Source organism: Ostrinia furnacalis, unplaced genomic scaffold (assembly GCF_004193835.3).
Source record: "Ostrinia furnacalis isolate ACB-3 unplaced genomic scaffold, ASM419383v2 OfSCF2702, whole genome shotgun sequence".
Taxonomy (NCBI): domain Eukaryota; kingdom Metazoa; phylum Arthropoda; class Insecta; order Lepidoptera; family Crambidae; genus Ostrinia; species Ostrinia furnacalis.
In genome coordinates, this window is record NW_021132941.1 from 369,702 (window position 1) to 389,455 (window position 19,754).

The 19,754-nt window shown below is 37.2% G+C and overlaps 2 protein-coding genes and 1 pseudogene across 2 annotated transcripts in view; 1 reads left to right on the forward strand and 2 right to left on the reverse strand.

Moving 5' to 3' along the window:
- LOC114356231 (zinc finger protein 526) overlaps positions 1-19,754 on the forward strand; it is a 70,108-nt gene that overhangs the window by 18,845 nt on the left and 31,509 nt on the right. The window lies entirely within an intron of this gene.
- Positions 11,352-13,169, reverse strand: LOC114356233 (retinol dehydrogenase 11 pseudogene; annotated as a pseudogene).
- Positions 13,509-14,690, reverse strand: LOC114356232 (retinol dehydrogenase 11-like). Its single transcript, XM_028309315.1, has one exon. The coding sequence runs from the start codon at positions 14,667-14,669 to the stop codon at positions 13,647-13,649; it is 1,023 nt and encodes a 340-aa protein (XP_028165116.1). The 5' UTR covers positions 14,670-14,690; the 3' UTR covers positions 13,509-13,646.

Sequence of the window (19,754 nt, forward strand, 5' to 3'; positions counted from 1 at the left end):
CACATGCTCATTTAGCACGAAAACATGCTATTATTGAGAAATTGCTACTTAGTAGCATAAGTGTCGAAAACATTGTTAATAAGCATGCTCATTTCGATTTCTTCGAGCATGCTTGTTTAAAACATGACTTTTTTATGAGCATGTGTTGTAACTGTACCTTTAAACTGCTATACTTTTCTTCATAAAAAGCACATCGCCACTTAAAATCAATTAATTCACGTCACATTTTCAAGAATACTTTCAGGCACAGTCCACATCTTTGGCATCCACTTAAATTCCACTATTTTAGAAGACCGCTAATTGGTACACATCTGAAGGCTATCCTGCCGTATCCTACAGGGCACCCTGAGTCGTGAACCATCGGTATATCATCGTCCATCCAATCTGAATCTTCAGGGTCTGGCAATATAGTCCTTTTCTTCCTGGCACCTTCCAGGCAGTTCCCGCAAGGGGTGAGAGGGCTGAGCAAGCCAGGGTATATTCCGTCATCCTCAGGTTCTTCTTCGGATATTTTTGATATAGTATTGAAGATCTCCTTCATTTCTGCATCAGTGTAATCCTCACAGATGCACTCGTCTTCGCCGTTTACCACGGCAGTAGTAGCGAATGCTACCAGCAACAAAAAACACAGTGACTTTGACATGTTTACGCTTGTATGTTCAACTCAAGTTTGAATCAACTGTTTTCCTGGCACCTTTTATATACCACTGGGGTATTCTTCTCGTGAGTCATCGAGCTTCATTGACTCATTTCACTAAGTTGAACTATTTTCTAATTACTAGTAAACTTCTCGGTAGCAGTTAACGTAAATACTAATCGTTATTAACTATTTTGTAATCTATGTACGAGTAACTGTTAAGAAATTGTTGCATAAGTTTTTGTTATTGGACTTCACGCCATGACTTTAAGGTAAATCCTATGGTAAATGAATCACTGATGTCTGATTTAAAAGAACGGGTTTTTAAAAGTAATATAAGTAGGAAATATCCGCAATTACCTAATACCAACTTAATTCATCAAATTGGACAGCTTTGAAGGAAAATCGTAAAGAAATAGTCAGTTGAGCAAAATTACGTGGATCTAGGTTTACGTGGATAAAACAACAACCTAATTTAAATTATGACTTCATATCGAGAAAATATTATATTTAGCCAGACCCCCTATTTTATTGAAGAACGGGCACAATATTATTTCGCCTNTTTTTTAGATAGCTTAAATAATAGAGTTTTTGTAGTAATGAAGAATTTTTATAAATAATATTCCATTTGCTTATTATTTGAGCTAGAAAAAAAACTTACGAACTTACGTACTATCACGAACTAGTAGCCGTTTACCTTATTTCGCCTGGAATCAGCTGTGCGAGCTTTACCTACTGTATGCCTACGTCATAGCTTACTTCGAGTAGCATTATGATATTAAATAGATTTTTGATTGTTTACCTACTATAACTATTGAATTAATTGTATAAAAATTTATAAAGAATGGCAAAAAAGATAGAGATATAACGGTAAAATATTTTATTGGTAATGGGTAATTAAGTACTTATAAATCTTGAGAGAATTAATTTGTACGTATCTTTTGATATTAATTTGTAGTTGTACAAGAAGTAATTTATGATTTAAACATGGTTGCTCCATGTTACTGTTGTTGCAATAATTAATCTAATAGGGGTGTAATAGAAGATAGTTATTATTACTTTATTATTTAAAGTTTTATCGTTAGTTACAAGATGAAAGCTTTTGGTGAAAAATCAATTGAGTTTGATAGCTGAAGATCAGTAAACTTTATTTATATATTTAATAAATAATTAATTTATGAAATACATGTAAAAAAAATAAAAACTTGGCCTTTATAGTTTCCGAAGCTAGTTTTTACAGTCATCATGGCAGATTCCAGATGTTATGATTAAAGGAATGACATGAATCATTCAATTATCCAGGAACACATGACGATAGTGTCATGTGTTTTAAAAATACACTAGTGAATGTATGGACTTCACTTCAAGCTAAACATGGCGATCTTATTAGTTGCAATAGGTGTGCTTTTGCAATAAAAATGCATAACCTGATGCGCTTTTGACTGTACTTAAAAGTCAAATAATGCCTGTATTCACAAACTGTGCTTGCTTATGTGAAGCAGCAAATCGAACGCACAGCGTTTATTAGAGCTCTGTGATTGGTTCGTGTGTCACCCTGTGCGTCCACGCGCACTGTGAGACCTCATAGTAATGTTTGTGAATACGGGCGACAGAGCTCTATTCAACGTAACCCACTATTGATAGTAGCGCCCCCCTATTAATGTCATATCTGGGAATGGTTCTGCCCCCCTAGACAAAACGCACTCTTGATCGAATCGAAAATCGAATCCGTCAAAACTCCATACAAAAAAGGGGCTTTTCGACCACTTTTCGACTGGTTTGCGATTATAATTTGCACTTTGTCTAGACCCACAGTTTTGTCCAAATTTATTAACCCAGTATTAATAGTAGCGCCCTCATGTCAATGTCATATATATCGGGGACACTTCATTATTGGTCAAATATAACTAGGAAGTAGGTACACCCACATTTTTCCTTCAATTCCATAATGCTCCTAACCACGTCTCATGGGAGGCAATGGGGCCAATTTAGCCATCGTTTTGACTATAAACTTAATAGAGGGAAATAAACAGCCCCATACAACCAATAAAGATATTCTGTTTATTATTTCATGGGTTCGGCGGAAATTGAGGACGTCACACTGGCATCACCATAAAATGTATGTAACACTTATCTACGGTCCTTGATACAAATAGTTCTAGCGCTGAATTTAGTCACTGCCTGTGGTATGGGAGCGGCATGAGTGATTTTGTGACGGTCATACGTCAGTAAGACTTCAGTTTTTGCCCTAACACGTCATAAAATAAAATAAAATTCATTTATTTTTGCAAATAGGCTTTTAAAAAGCGCTTTTACACGTCCCAATATTAACCCTACCACTGCTTCGGGACAATAAATGGGCCAGTGCTGAGAAGAAGCAGCGCAAGAAACTCAGTCACTATTGTCAGCCTCCTTTTCAAGGTTTTACAGTCTTTAAAATATACAAATAAATTATAGTCATAAATATTGATGCGAGCTAGGTAGTTAAACATTCCAAACATTTTTATCTTTTATATAATCATCAACTTTATAGTACCCCTTTTTCATTAAGGTGCTTTTGATATGTGCTTTAAATTATAATATGACAAAGTTGATAATTATATAAAAGATAAAAATTATTGGAATGTTTAACTACCTAGCTCGCATCAATACTTATGACTATAATTTGTATATTTTAAAGACTGTAACCCTTGAAAAGGAGGCTGACAATAGTGGCTGAGTTTCTTGCGCTGCTTCTTCTCAGCACTGGCCCATTTATTGTCCCGAAGCAGTGGTAGGGTTAATACTGGGACGTGTAAAAGTGCTTTTTAAAAAAGCCTATTTGCAAAAATAAATTAGTTTTATGAGTTTTTTATCAGTTTTTAATATCACCACACCCGTGCCGCTTCCATACCTCAGTCACTGACTGATTTAAGCACTAGATTTATAACACATAAGTTATAGTTAATGCAATCTTGTACAATAGACGAGCGCTTTTTAAATAAATTTAAAAAAAAAATTGCCTAAGACGGGAATCGAACCCACGATTTAGTTGGTAATGCGACTCTTAACGCTAAAAAAATAAATTAACAATGTATTGCTTAAATCTTGATATTAACCCTAAACGACGCAATAGGTATTCATAAATAAAATTCCACTGCGCTCATTTCGAAATACGCCGAAACTTTTTGAAAATTTTATACTGGTTAACAAACAATACGCGTAGTAAGTAGGTAGTAGAAATTGATTGAAAAATGTTACTATGTAGGTACTTTGCTACATAAATCTAAATTATAACTCAAAGGTGACTGACTGACTGACAGTAATCACAGGATCCACGCGTACGAAGTCGCGGGCGGCCGCTAGTCCTACATATAACACACATCGCAACAAACAGATATGTTAATGAACAAATGTTTAGTATCGCGGGGATCGAACCCGCGACCTCTGACATAGCTACGCCGACCACAAAACTAGAAGTATTTTTTAGGCATACCTAATAAGGAAACAGGAATCCCTATATAAATATAATTCAATTTTATTAGACAATAATATCAAGTGCGTAAAATGGCATACCGAGTGCGTCATACAAAATATCATACACTGTTACTATACAGAAGTCATGCAAGACAGGCGTCAGAGGATGATAACTGACCATCCCATACATCATTCAATACGCAATTCATTTAATTTTATCAGACGTACTAGCTGACCCGGCGAATTTTGTTCCGCCTTAATGGCAATAAATAAGCAGACTTTTTTTTAATTTCGAACTGGATAAAAAGTATCCTATGTCCTTCTCCTGGCTCTAAACTACCTCCCTGATATTTTCAGCTAAATCAGTTCAGCCGTTCTTGAGTTATAAGTGGAGTAACTAACACGACTTTCTTTTATAATATAGAGAAGACTAGCTGACCCGGCGAACTTTGTTCCGCCTTAAAGGCAATAAATAACGGGATAAAAAGTATCCTATGTCCTTCTCCTGGCTCTAAACTAAATCCCTGACAATTTTCAGCTAAATCGGTTCAGCCGTTCTTGAGTTATAAGTGGAGTAACTAACACGACTTTATTTTATATATATAGATTATAGGCCTAGCGATTGACTTAGCCAGTGTCTATGGTATGGGAACGGCATGGGAGGGGTGTTTTTGTTACGTCAAATGTCAGCGAGACTTCAGTACGTTCGAATCGTTTGCGTCTTCGAATCGCCATCAAAAGATTTTGTACGAAAACTACAACAGCGCCCTTGTGAACGTGTCGTAAAGTGAACTTAGTATGAGAAATGGTTGCACGAAACTTATTTTGAGAACCAAAACTGTCACGTTATCGTTTAATTCGAAGTTTGAGTATCGAATTTTGTCGAATAGGTACGCAAACGATTCGAAGACGAAAGTTGTTCATGCTAGAGGTACAGATTTAGTATGCTCTGTCGCGTCAATATGTCTAAACCAGCTCAATGTTCCCGGTTCAGATGTCTCGTGCCCGTTTTCACCACCAATTCCTAATTTTTAAGTGACCCCTATGAAAACAAAATTCTTGTTATGTGTTATAGAAAAAAAAGAGTTTGATGGTGAAAACGGGCAATTAGTCTCTTGTCTCTGGCGCTTTTTTTTCGATATTATGTCCAAAGCATGTGCCACAAGCTCGCATTAATATCTTTAAACTAATTTATATTTTAAAGACTGTGAACTCTTGAAAAAGAGGCATAATAGTGACTGAGTTTCATGCGCAGTTTCTTCTCAGCACTGGCCTATTTAAAGTCCCGAAGCAGTGGTAGTTATAGAATACTGGTAAAGATATTTTTATTAGCCTACTTGCAAAATAAATGAATTTGTATTTGAACAATACCACGAATGCCACGTGTCTAGGTGGTTTGCGAGTATCTTTAACTATGGAGGAAAATTTAAATTAGGTTGAATCACTAACATAAAGCACAAAATTCGCATATAGATTTGAGCTTATTCACTCACTACCTTCGTAAACAAGTCTGAATCATTTGGTGAGTCCATGAAATTAATAAATATAATAATAAATTACTTCCATTTATGATTATTATTTAACTAAACAAGGGTAGGCACTTGTGTGTCATTAACAGGTAACTGATTATTTTATGAAGTAGGTGTTATATCACATAAAGCTTCGATGCGAAACAATATTTAAATACAATCGAAGTCAGCCTTCTTTTTTTGAAGTCGGTTAATAGTGTTTGTTCACACAAATTAATGCAATTCAATGTCTTTCTCCTACGCCCCTTCCTGTCAATGTCAAATTTTTTCCCAAACCATAGGGTCAACCCACAAGGTGGACCGACGAACTGATAAAGGTAGCAGGAAGGCGCTGGATGCAGACCGCTACCAACCGTGCGATGTGGAAGTCATTGAGGGAGGACTATGTTCAGTAGTGGACGNTTTCGCCTGGAATCAGCTGTGCGAGCTTTATCTACTGTATGCCTACGTCATAGCTTACTTCGAGTAGCATTATGATATTAAATAGATTTTTGATTGTTTACTATAACTATTGAATTCATTAAATTGTATAATAATTAATAAAGAATGACAAAAAAGATAGAGATATAACGATAAAATATTTTATTGACAATGGGTAGTAATTATATTAATTTGTGCGTGTATTTGATATTAATTTGTAATTGTAAGTAATTTATGATTAAGTAGCAACCATGTTATTGTTTTTGCAATAATACTAATGGGGGTGAAATAGAAGATGAAAGAAGCTTTCGGTGAAAAATCAATTGAGTTTGATAGCTAAAGATCGGAAAACTTTATTTATTTATTAATGTAAAAATCAATAATTTATTTAATACATTATTTTTAAAGCTTGTAACCGCTTTGGGTCTGTTCTGTAAGCTTACAAGTCGTTTCAGCCAAGCTTACAAGTGTTTTGGATTAATAAATAAATAAATACATGTATCTTAAAACTAAAACTTGGCCTTTATTGTTTCCGAAGCTAGTTTTTACAGTCATCATGGCAGATTCCAGATGTTATGATTAAAGGAATGACACATGAATCATTCAATTATCCAGGAACACATGACGATAGTGTCATGTGTTTTAAAAATACACTAGTGAATGTATGGACTTCACTTCAAGCTAAACATGGCGATCCTATTAGTTGCAATAGGTGTGCTTTTGCAATAAAAATGCATAACCTGATGCGCTTTTGACTGTACTTCAAAGCCAAATAATGCCTGTATTCACAAACTGTGCTTGCTTATGTGAAGCAGCAAATCGAACGCACAGCGTTGAATGAGCTCTGTGAATGGTTCGTGTGTCACCCTGTGTGTCCACGCGCACTGTGAGACCTCATAGTAATGTTTGTGAATACGGGCGGCCCCCCTATCAATGTCATATCTGGGATTGGTTCAGTTTTGTCCAAATTTATTAACCCAGTATTGATAGTAGCGCCCTCATGTCAATGTCATATCGGGGACACTTCATTATTGGTCAACTATAACTAGGAAGTAGGTACACCCACATTTTTCCTTCAATTCCATAATGCTCCTAACCACGTCTCATGGGAGGCAATGGGGCCAATTTAGCCATCGTTTTGACTATAAACTTAATAGAGGGAAGTAAACAGCCCCATACAACCAATAAAGATATTCTGTTTATTATTTCATGGGTTCGGCGGAAATTGAGGACGTCACACTGGCATCACCATAAAATGTATGTAACACTTATCTACGGTCCTTGATACAAATAGTTCTAGCGCTGAATTTAGTCACTGCCTGTGGTATGGGAGCGGCATGAGTGATTTTGTGACGGTCAAACGTCAGTAAGACTTCAGTTTTTGCCCTAACACGTCATAAAATAAAATAAAATTCATTTATTTTTGAAAGCGCTTTTACACGTCCCAATATTAACCCTACCACTGCTTCGGGACAATAAATGGGCCAGTGCTGAGAAGAAGCAGCGCAAGAAACTCAGTCACTATTGTCAGCCTCCTTTTCAAGGTTTTACAGTCTTTAAAATATACAAACAAATTATAGTCATAAATATTATAAATAAATTATAGTCAATATATTGGTTCGGATCGGGCTGAAATTTGGCATGCAGGTAGATGTTATGACGAAGGCGACTGAGTTTGTTGCGGCGCTTCTTCTCAGCACTTGCCAAATGTTGGTCTCGAAGCGCTGGTAGGGTAAAAAGATTATGAGACATGTAGAGGCTCCTTAAGAGCGAAACGACGATTTGTAAGAACTATTTATTAGTCTAAACAAATAAAGAAATTTTGACTTTGACTTTGACTTTAGGCATCCGCTAAGAAAGGATTTTACGAAACTCCACCCCTAAGGGGGTAAAACGGGATCTACGCGTACGAAGTCGCGGGCGGCCACTAGTCCTACATAAAGCACACATCGCAACAAACAGATATGTTAATGAACAAATGTTTAGTATGCGGAGATCAAACCCGCGACCTCTGACATGGTGGTCCGGTACCAACCACAAAACTAGAAGTAATTTTTAGGCATACCTTATAAGGAAACAGGAATCCCTATTTAAATATAATTCAATTTTATTAGACAATAATATCAAGTGCGTAAAATGCCGCACCGAGTGCGTCATACAAAATATCATACAATGTTTCATACAGAAACCATGCAAGACAGGCGTCAGAGGATGATAACTGACCATCCCATACATCATTCAATACGCAATTCATTTAATTGCGCTCGTCATCTTCTACGCCTTCATGGTCTTCTTAGATACGACTAGCGGTCGCCCGCGATTTCGTACGCGTGGATCCCGTTCATCTATCTTACGCGGTTTAGATTTTTTCATACAAATGTTTTTTCCCGCTAACTCCCGTTCCCGTGGGAATTTTGTAATATCCTGTTGTAACTAAGCTTTAAGTTTACTAATTTCAAGCGTATAACTTAAGCGGTTTAGATTTTTCATACAAAAGGATTTTCCCGCTAATTCCCGTTACCGTGGAAATTTCGGGAATTCCTTTCTTAGTGCACCTCTACGGTACCTAAGCTACGTCCTTTCCAAATTTCAAGTGCCTACGTTTAGCCGTTTAGGCTGTGCGTTGATATGTCAGTGAGTCAGTCAGTTTCTCCTTTTATACATATATTTAGATTTTACCACTCGTAAGCCCTTGTTTCACTCATAGCAGACTCACCAAAGGCCATTGTTATCATTTCAAAGACTTTTCATTTCATTTTATAAGCAAAACTAGATTCAAATTCTTTTATCCATTTTTCCAACAAACAAAAATCGCCGAACTTATATAACACGTCTAACTTAAGTGATTGCCACAAAAAAAGTAAACAACGAGAAAATTTGAAAATTGTATCATACTTCAGGGGCATGTACTAATATAATAAAATTAAAAAAAAATCAATCGGACTCTCCCAACTCACGAAACAAAATTTCTGATATTTTCTGAACACACCTTGTATATGTTATTCTGGGTTATAAACAATAATACTGTAAAGTCAGGTATTTGACCGCAATCGCACCTGGTATTAAGTGAGATGCAGTCTAGGATGGTACATTATTATCTGCCCTGTAGTATACAATACATACATCTGTATTCAGTAGTTTTTGCGTGAAAGAGTAACAAACATCCAGACATCCATAAAAAGCATTTAGATCATTTATATTACAGTGGTAGGGTTAATATTGGGAGTTTTACGAGTTTTAAGAAAGAGGCATAGTGATTGAGTTTCTTGCGCTGTTTCTTCTCAGCACTGGCCCATTTATTGTCCCGTAGCAGCGGTAGGGTTAGAATACTGGGACGGGTAAAGATAATTATATTAGCCTACTTGCAAAATAAATGAATTTAAACAATACCACGAATGCCACGTGTCTAGGTGGTTTGTGAGTATCTTTAACTATGGAGGAAAATTTAAATTAGGTTGAATCACTAACATAAAGCACAAAATTCGCATATAGATTTATTCACTACCTTCGTAAACAAGTCTGAATCATTTGGTGAGTGTTAAGTCCATGAAATTAATAAATAATAATAAATTCCTTCCATTTATGATTATTACTTAACTATGGATGGTTAGGCATTTGTGTGTCATTAACAGGTAACTGATTATTTTAATAAGTAGGTGTTATGTCACATAAAGCTTCGATGCGAAACAATATGTAAATACAATAGAAGTTAGCCTTCTTTTTTTGAAGTCGTTTTATTGTTTGTTCATACAAATTAATTAAAAATATAAGCTAAGAAAGCAATTCAATGTCTTTCTCCTACAACCCTTCCTGTCAATGTAATTTTTTTTCCCAAACCATAGGGTCCACCCACAAGGTGGACCGACGACCTGATAAAAGTAGAAGGAAGGCGCTGATGCAGGCCGCTACCCACCGTGCGATGTGGAAGTCATTGGGGGAGGCCTATGTTCAGCAGTGGACGTCCTGTGGCTGAAATGATGATGATGATGAAGGCATGAAAATGTAGCGCATGGAAGACTACGAAACAAATGCTTTGAACCTAGTGATCACCTTCAGACCTTACGATAGAAAAATATCTAAATATAATAACTCAAAGGTGACTGACTGACTGACATAAGTGATCTATCAACGCACAGCCCAAACCACTGGACGGATCGGGCTGCAATTTGACATGCAGGTAGATGTTATGACGTAGGTATCCGTTAAGAAAGGATTTTACGAAACTCCACCCCTAAGGGGGTAAAACGGGATCCACGCGTACGAAGTCGTGGGCGGCCGCTAGTTCTTATAATAAAGCCAAGAAACGTGTTAAACAATGAATGCAGTTGACAATACCTTAACAAGCTGTTCATTTNATTCATTTTCCTCGAATAACTTAAGATAGCGATTAGGAACCTAACCAGCTATTAACTTTTCTCAAACAAAGTCTCACAAGATGGCCATTTAACCATGGTCATACCATCCCTTAGAAAAAAAGCGGAATCCCTTTCTTTCAATGCTAGGTACAGTCCGTGTCAAATAGTTGTGACACCTAAAGTAGCCAAAAAGTTCGCAACACGTCTTTATTACCTACTATTGGAATAAGGTTGGATAGTTAAATTTTTGTGCACTCTGAAACCCGTATTCACAAACGATGCTTGCTTAAGTGACGCAACAAATCGAACTCACAGCGTAGAATAGAGCTCTGTGATTGGTTCATACGTCACCCTGTGCGTCCACGCGCACTTTGAGACCTCAGGTTTGTGAATACGGGCGTGACCTATTTGTAATTTAATGCTGACTGTACTATTCTTGGTGTTCCAAAAAAGGGAATGTATTCAGTATTATAGGTTAACAGAAGCCGCGGGCGAAGCAACTCCCCGTAATCCAACGCCTAATTCTTCATACAACGCAAAACGGTACGAACAAAACGCCGCGATACGAGTGTTTTCCTCAATTTTCTTATACATCCGATAGTTGCACATCCTCACATACTTCGAGATTACTTGTGTGTTTGTCGAAATGACCCCCCGCCCCACCCCCTGGGGGGTCGACACTGTTAAACTAATTATTGCAGGAGTAGGGGGCGCTACTAAGATTTTTCTACAACGAGTGTGTGCGTGTAGTTTGTATGTGATCGCGATTGGAGCGCTGCCGAATGCTTTAATTCTTTGGCAAGGTAATTTAAGTTCTGTTCTGTTCTAATACGAGGCTTATTTGATTAATTCTGGGACAGATGTGGCGGGGTTATACCCGATTCTTAGGGGCCTACTTCAATGAGCAGTTGATTTAAAGAAAATACAATATTCATGATCAATGCAGTGTTTAGGTATGTATAGTTATCTGGTATACACCTGTTTTGCTTAGAATCGAACTAATTAACAAATTTTTAACAGAGAACTCGTTATAAAGTAATTAGATGTTCCACACTTAATTATCGATGTAGACTAGTTTATTTTTATGGAAAATATTAACGGAGTTTATCTAGTTACTTTTAACAGACTAGTTCTGTTCCTTCCAGGTGTTATAAGTTTAGTTTTATTTTATAAAATTATACTTAGGTGTAAATTTATTGTTGTCAAATACTTGCCATGTCATAAAAAGGTAGGTAGGTAACAAATAATTGGAACGTTAGAATAATTCTAAATAGCTTGGGAAATGACATAATTTCTATACAATCTATGCAAAATTGTATGAATCTAATTCTTCAAAAAATCTAAGGACAACAGTGCCTCATTTGAAACGTAGAGACTGATTTGTTTTTATGAAATTAAATGTTATTATGTTCAAGATCTCAAGACGACAGAAACATGGCAAAATACTTAAAAATCAGAATAAAACAAATATTTTTAGAAATAATTATAATTATTCACATACTACTTTACTTATACTTTTAACCTTAAAACTCTAATGCTACCTTTATTCGTAGTGAAGCTATAAAGACTTAGGCAGTCGATCTTTTACCAACGTCATAGTGCTCTCCCAGACTTTATCTACTAACTTCTCGTCATTCGTCACTCTGTTAGCTGCACTCATCCTACAATCTTCGAAATACTCCCCAGAAACCCCCTCGAGTCCTGGTGCCACACACAAATGGATCGTAGTCTGAGCTCCTTCTTCGGAGTTCTTGAAAAATGTCCCTATCACCCACAGCACTAAATTCCTAACCTTAATTGATAAACCATTAAATATCTCAGTCTTCACAACCCCTGGATGCAGGGCATTTGCTGTTACTCCCTTAGGAAGTCGTTTCGCCAACGCTTTTGCCCAAAGGATATTGTACATTTTACTATTGGAATACCTCGTCCAAACTCCTGCCGGTTTCATTCCAACTACATCTTCTGGATCAATATCATGGAATTCGTGAGCTATCGACGCAACTATCACTATCCGACTCGGTTGAGAAGCCTTTAATTTGTCCATAAGCAACTCCGTCAGAAGAAATGGGCCCACATAGTTTATTTGTATCACTTTTTCTACACCGTCTTCGCTCAGGGACTGCTTAGCTAACGAAGACCCAGAGTTGTTCACCAGTATATCAAGCCGATCGTAGGTTTTATTGAATTCGGCAGCGAATTTCTCTATACTAGAGAATTTGAGAAGATTGAGACTCTTGTAGTAGACGTTTCGGTTCCCAGTAGCTTCAATGATGTCTTTAACAGCTGCTTCGGATTTTTCTATGTTTCTAGAAGCAATGACAACTGTTGCTCCTCTTCTGGCCAAGTCTTTGGCTGTCTCAAACCCTATTCCAGAATTTCCTCCAGTGACCAAGGCGACTTTCCCTTCAAGTTTGGTTGTACACTTGCATTTTCCCTTTCCTCGGGTCAGCGTCTCATAGATTATGATGAAAATAAACTTCACAGCTAAAAATGCGAGCACTAACTGGCGTGGAAATGTTGAAGACATTGTCAACGATCGCTCGTCTTTAATAAACTGATGTACTACGAGTATACATATTTAAAGTCCGTCGGTCACTGTGGATAGATAACTATGATATACGACAGGTTATCTTTGCAGTAGGTAATTACGATAAAAATAATAAGTATAAGTCTACCGAAATTGATTAGTACAAATGGACTGATAGTTATAAAAATAAATATTATTATGTTACACAAGTGTTTAAATGTAATAAAGTGAGATTCAATTCAATGCAACAAAAAGACAGACCGTCACATAAAATTAAAGTGTGTTAATAAAAATTTAAATACAATGTACATTTTGTGGTAAAAAAGTCGTGACATGTGGATACATAAATTATTCGCTTCTTATGTATTGAACCATAGGTTACAATGACTATGTTGTACCATTTCTTTTTTTGACATATTTTATCTAACACATAACTGAAAAAAAAATTATATTAAAGAAATATGTGATTTTATGGATTGGTACTATATGATTGTATTTAGATGACATTATTATAGTATCAATTTTGAAACTTAAAATTTAAATAACTATAATTATGTTTCCTCATAACATAATAACCATAATCATCATAACATACAATCAAAATTGTGTCAACAGCACTCAGTTATCACATCAATCAGTTGTAACAGAACTGTTTGTTCCAGATACAACTGAATTTTTTCTGACCTTGAATTTGGTGTTATTTAAATCAACAATCTGAGTTATTTTTGAGAAGCTGTAACTTGTTTCAAGACTTCATCAGGAAGTCTGCTTTTAATAACTGCCATGGTTTTCTCCCAAATTTTTTCTGTGTATTCAAAGTCATCAAAAGCTTCGACAGATTCCGATATCTGACAGTCTGCTAGGTACTGTCCCGTGACGCCTTCGAGACTGCTGGCCACGCAGCAGTGGATGGAAGTCTGGGCACCTTCTGCCGGCGTTTTAAAGACAAACCGTACCAACATCGTAAATATGTAATTCATTAAGCGATCGTTCTTAGTCACGTATATATTTGTATTCACCGTCCCTGGATGTAAAGCGTTCGCGGTTATCCCGTCTGGCAAACGCCTGGACAGCGCTTTGGTCCACAATAACACACAGAGCTTACTGTTTGAGTATATCTTCCACGCAAATATAGGCCGGTAGGTAGTAATATCATCGAGTATAAATTGGTGAGTTTTGAACGCTTTTGAAGATGTATTGACGATCCGACTCGGCTTCGAAGCATTCAATTTAGGGAGAAGAAGAAGGGTCAGAAGTGCACCTCCAACGAAGTTCACTTGCATCGTCGATTCAATACCATCTTCGGTGATTCTGATTTTGTCCGTTGGTTGACATGATTTCCCGGCGTTGTTGAGTAGTATGTGTAGTTTGTCGAAGTTTTCGTTGATATCTTGAGCAAAATTTTGTATATTGTCGAAGCTGGATAGATCTAGTTGCCTGTAGTGGATGTCTTGGTTGCCGGTGGTAGCGATCAGCTCCTCGGCCGCTGCCTTGGCCGTGTGTTCGTTGACGCACGTGAGGATGAGCCTGGCGCCGCGCCGAGCCAAGTCCCGAGCTGTGGCCAGCCCGATGCCCATGCTGCCTCCAGTCACCAGCACAGTCTTCCCATCCAATCGAGCTGTACACTTGCAGGGCACATTTTTCTCTCCGATAAAGCGCACACAAACTATGGACAAGATGGTGACAATTAACGAGCACAGACAGAATTCCGCAAAGTACTGGATGATCAGATACAAAACCATTTTAACTGAATGTTATCTGGTCTGGCAGTTAAAGTCCTAATGTATCAGAAAATATATATTTAGATTATATAAAAATAGGGGTATATGTATTAGAGGTGGCGCAAACGTAGACACTTTTGTGTCTTGTGCCGCATACAAGCCACCAGTGTATATTTTACTTGCAACATGAATTAGTCCTGGCGTAGACGAAGACCCTTTTTGTGTCCAGTTGCTTCAATTTTATAATACTGCACTGTTCTACAAGACACAGCAACTCTGTGTGCCGTGTTTACAAAAAAAGCATTGATGTATATCAAAAAGCCACGATAGCCGAACGGTGAAGGGGTCGGACTGGCCGACTCGTGATCCGGGGAACTCGGGTTCGAACTCCGCCGCCGCTGGACTATTGTGGTGAGCCCACTCGTGACACAAGCATATTTAGCTTAGTACAAGGGGCTAACAGGACTATTAGTAATTTGTAATAAAAAAAGTGTCTACGTTTGTGCAGCTCCTTAGAATGTTTATTGCGTCATCATGTAAGATTCATATATGTAGATTCAAATTAGACAATGTTAACATGAAAATAAAAATGCAGTGTTATTAATTTTAAAATGACAAAGATCACATTGAAACACTTTTTTATTAGTTACTGTCTTAGTCACTGAAAAAACAGATTATAATCTGACATGATCACAATTTCACAATACAATCCTGAATTTGACGCGACATAATGTACCTACACTTCTTTAAGATATCGGGGTCAAGTCTAATCTAAGGATAGTACCTAATCCTCACAATTATTCCTTTTACATGTAGACAGAGGATTCCGTAATTTTTAAATATAAAAAATCAAGTAATGCATAAAACCTTGATTTCTGAAAGGAAGCATTTGCCGAGACCGATTATTTTGTAGCTAGATAATATTACACGAGCATATTTTATTTACAAATTATTAAAATAAACAGGTATTTTTACAAACTTGACTACTTAAACAAAGAAAAAAAAAAGTTTTTAAATTAATAATTTGAAGACGCAAGAGTATTCTTTTAATACAGCCTTGTGATGTGCGATGTGTATGAAATTTGTATGAAATGAGTTTCAGCTTGGCTATAACTCTGAAGTGGAGGCCATGACCATATTGACCATGGTCATAAAGGTAGAAGGAAGGCGCTGGACGCAGGCCGCTACCAACAGGTCAATATAGAAATCATTGGGGGAGGCCTATGTTCAGCAGTGGACGCCCTAAGGTTAAAATGATGAGGATGATAAGACTAAGCATGGTCAAAAATCAAATTCAAAAATGTTTTATTCAGTTTAGACCAATATTCTGGCACTTATGAACGTGAAAACAGAATAAAAAGAAGGTACTTTAAATGTATCCTTGACTTTTGAGCCTACCAGCGCTTCGAGACAAACATTATGGCAAGGTTGAGAAGAAACGCCGGAACAAACTCAGTCACCACTAGTTGCCAGTTGGTAGTTAGGTACTCGCCCGTATTCACAAACGATGCTTGCTTAAGCGAGGCAGCAAATCGAACGCACAGCGTTGAATAGAGATCTGTGATTGGTTCTTGTGTCACCGACCACGTAGGTTTGTGAATTTAAACTTTATTCAGATAGTTTTACATTATTTGTAGGGAACCCTTGAAATCACGTCGTTGACGTTTTTGACAATTATTTTCACGTGAAGTTTCAAGGGGTTTTCATGTTAAAACTTAACATGAAAACGCCTTGAACTTTATCATCAAAAACATATGCATAAATCGTTAAAAACATGTCGTCGAGGTATATAAAGTTTGCAGTAACGTGTTTCAGTATTTGAATTGAAAATGTTTGCGTTATTCGATTATTTTTTGTTCAGAGCAGCTGTGTATATAGTTGTGTATGCCAGTATGCTGGCATATCATTGGCAAAGAAAGAGTATAGAAAAGTAATTTCTTTTCCAAAATCTTCCAATTCTCGCTTAATCATCCAAAAGTTGATGTACTGAGGAGAATCCGATCATAAGTAATTAGTAAATATTCATCATCCATCATTCAATGGACACTCGAAGTTGGATGGTCTTCAGGGGGAAGGCTTAGACGATATAACGACGGAAGCCTCAAGAAGAAGTGGTAGATCTCCAGGAATCCCAGGACAGTTGAAGGAGTCTGAAGAACATCGTTACCCAGCAGTGGGGCATAGTAGCTGCACCAAAGACAACTATGGTTGGTTGTTCCAGATTTTATTTTCCAAGGAAAGGGCCAAGAAAGGGTCACTATAGACAGCTCCCATAATTGATAGCTTGGAATTCTCTTGGATTATTACACTGAATATAAAGAACATAGCATAAATAAAGGTAAACATCGACGCTAGCTGGTTGGAGCAGATTTCTGTTATCACTGGAGAAAACATTAATGCAATGAGTATAAATGAAACCTTTCAGAAAGAAGAAAATCATACTTTTGACCCATTTAAGTGCCCATAGTGATCTTGAAACCAGAAGATTTTATTTNTTTCATTTTCATTAACAATCGAAATGAGGACGTTATACTTTTTATTAGTTTTCATCAAAGCTAACTCAAGAAACTTAAGTATATCGTAAAATGTATGAAATTAAAACATTGTTTAAGTAAATTATTTATGTTTGTCCTTTTACAAGTGTCATTTGATTGTAGTATAGTGTTACGCTGATAATCCTAAATGGCATGGCATTGAATATTAAGTGAACATTATCAGTTTATAACTTTTCTTTTCCGGGATCATCTATAAGTTCATCCAAGATAAGTCGATTTGAAATATTACTGAGTTAGATACCCCATCAAACACTGAACCTGGCACTCTTAGCTTAAAGATTCTTGCCNTTTTATTTTAATTAACAATCGAAATGAGGACGTTATACTTCCTAACTTTCATGAAAGCTAACTCAAGAAACTTAAGTATTTATCGTAAAATGTATGATTAAAATGTAATTAAAACATTATTTAAGTAAATTATTTGTTTGTTCTTTTCAAAGTGATATTAGATTGTAGTATAGTTCGTTCGTTTCAGCCAAATGACGTCCACTGCTGGACAAAGGCTGGATGCGGGCAGCGCAGGACCGTGCATTGTGGAAAGCCTTGTAGTATAGTGTTATGCTGAAAATCCTAAATCATGGCATTGAATATTAAGTGAACATATCCGTTTATAACTTTTCTTTTCCGGGATCCTCTATTAAGTTCGTCCAAGATAAGTCGATTTGAAATATAACTGAGTTAATTACCCCATCAAATACTTTACCTGGCACTCTTAGCTTAAAGCTTCTTGCCACTCTTAAGTTATCGTTTAACAAAAACCTTTAACTTAAACCAGCCGCCCACATCCAACTTCCTGTTTGCGCTAAACATATCCGCTTTCTCAAATGAGCGCGATCTTTTCTCTAACTACCCCCGAGCGAGACAGCACTATCCGACCTTTCAATTTTCGTCCGACGTTTCTTATTTAGTTTCGCGCAAATTATCTCCAATTCTTCATATTATTAAACATCTAGGGAGAACTAGCCCCCAGGGGGGCGGGAGGGGGTCTTAATGACGCCAGCGGTCAGCACCCCCCTCCCGTCCGACACACTTGTTTCTTCAAAATTTTTCCCCAATCTTTATTTCGTACGTATATAATTAGAAGGGACGCGAGTGTGCGTGAGCTTTTGGCTAGTGTGCGTGCGTGGCGTTCGCGTGTGAGCGTAAGGGTGTGTAAGTCCAGTTATTAGTTTTCTTGGGAGTTCGGGGATGCTTTGTTAGATTTCGATAATTCGCGACAGGGCAGCATGGGGGTGGAAAAAATCAATATGGCGGAATGAATATGCCACGTCGGGGGTTATTAAGCGAATTCTTATTTATCTAAGGAGATTCTGTTGTTTAGTTTTGTCGTCTTGATTAACGGAATTGGATAATGTTTGTTTTTGCAATGAGGGCTTGAGGGCGATCGATGAGGTAATGAAGGCCCTTTCAGGCGGATTAAAGTTTTTCTTCTTGATTACCACCCCGGTTTAAAGACGGTATTTTAAACACCGGTCAAGGGTATTGTACTGTGCGTAAAGGGTCCCGTAGGGTTTGTCATCATATCAGAAAGAAAAAAAAATAAAGAAAGAAAAAATGTTTATTCAGTATCATCCATCGACAATACATTTACAACATTCCTAAAATTATTACACAATATTACACGATTTAATACACTCCCTGCAGTTTTTAAAGCAGCAGCAATTTAAAGAAATTAGAGTTACTGAATAAAACAATAGAAGTAGACTCTACAATGCACTATTCGATTCGTCTCTTGAATTGAGCTGAATTCAGCTACGCCCATACTTATGAAATAGGCCTTTTAACTTACAATGCATGTTAATTGTTTAGATACAGCAGTCCGCCTCTTTGTTCTTCTCGAAACTATGATGAAATCAAATCAATAAAAAAAAAATCTTAGAAAATGGTAACAAGATATTAAATTACAATGTACAATGTGCCTTTCATGTTACATTGAATGTTACTTTACAGTAGTCATTGAGTTATAATGTACTACGTACTGACAGTAGTCTGTCTGTACCTGCCTCTAGTTGTATGCCTCTTAAAGCTATGAAAGTCGCATTTCATAAGTTTTAACTGCCTCTGTGGTCTAGTGGTAAGACCACCTGCTTCAGACGCAGAAGTCCCGGGTTCGATTCCCAGTGGGGGCAGATTTTTCTGTTCGGTTTGGTTGGTGGTAGGGCTTGTTCTAAGTCCGCCTGGCTAGCTACCACCATCTTACCTAAGTCTGTCGCCATAACTACAATGTTAACAGCATTGTTGTGTTCCGGCAGTTAGAGGTAAGATAGCCAGTTCCTCCGTGGTTGAGGATTTCGGGTGAAGTTCGCTTCCACCTTCGGCCTGATCATCACTTACCATCAGTGTGCTTACCATGAGTTTACGTTAGGTGTGCTCGCTAGCGACTGCGTAAAAAAATGACATTTAATTGTATGACATATTGTGCAGCGCCCCTAGCGGCTACTTTCAAGAAACAAAATCTTCATAGAGATTTTTGACGTACTCGCTAGCGAGCACACCTAACGTAAACTCACAGGTATGTACACAGGTGAGACCAGGCCAAGAGCTTCCTCGT

What these genes read in the sequence shown, in the direction of transcription:
- LOC114356232 (XM_028309315.1), bottom strand. Translation starts at nt 14,669, where the DNA reads ATGGTTTTGTATCTGATCATCCAGTACTTTGCGGAATTCTGTCTGTGC.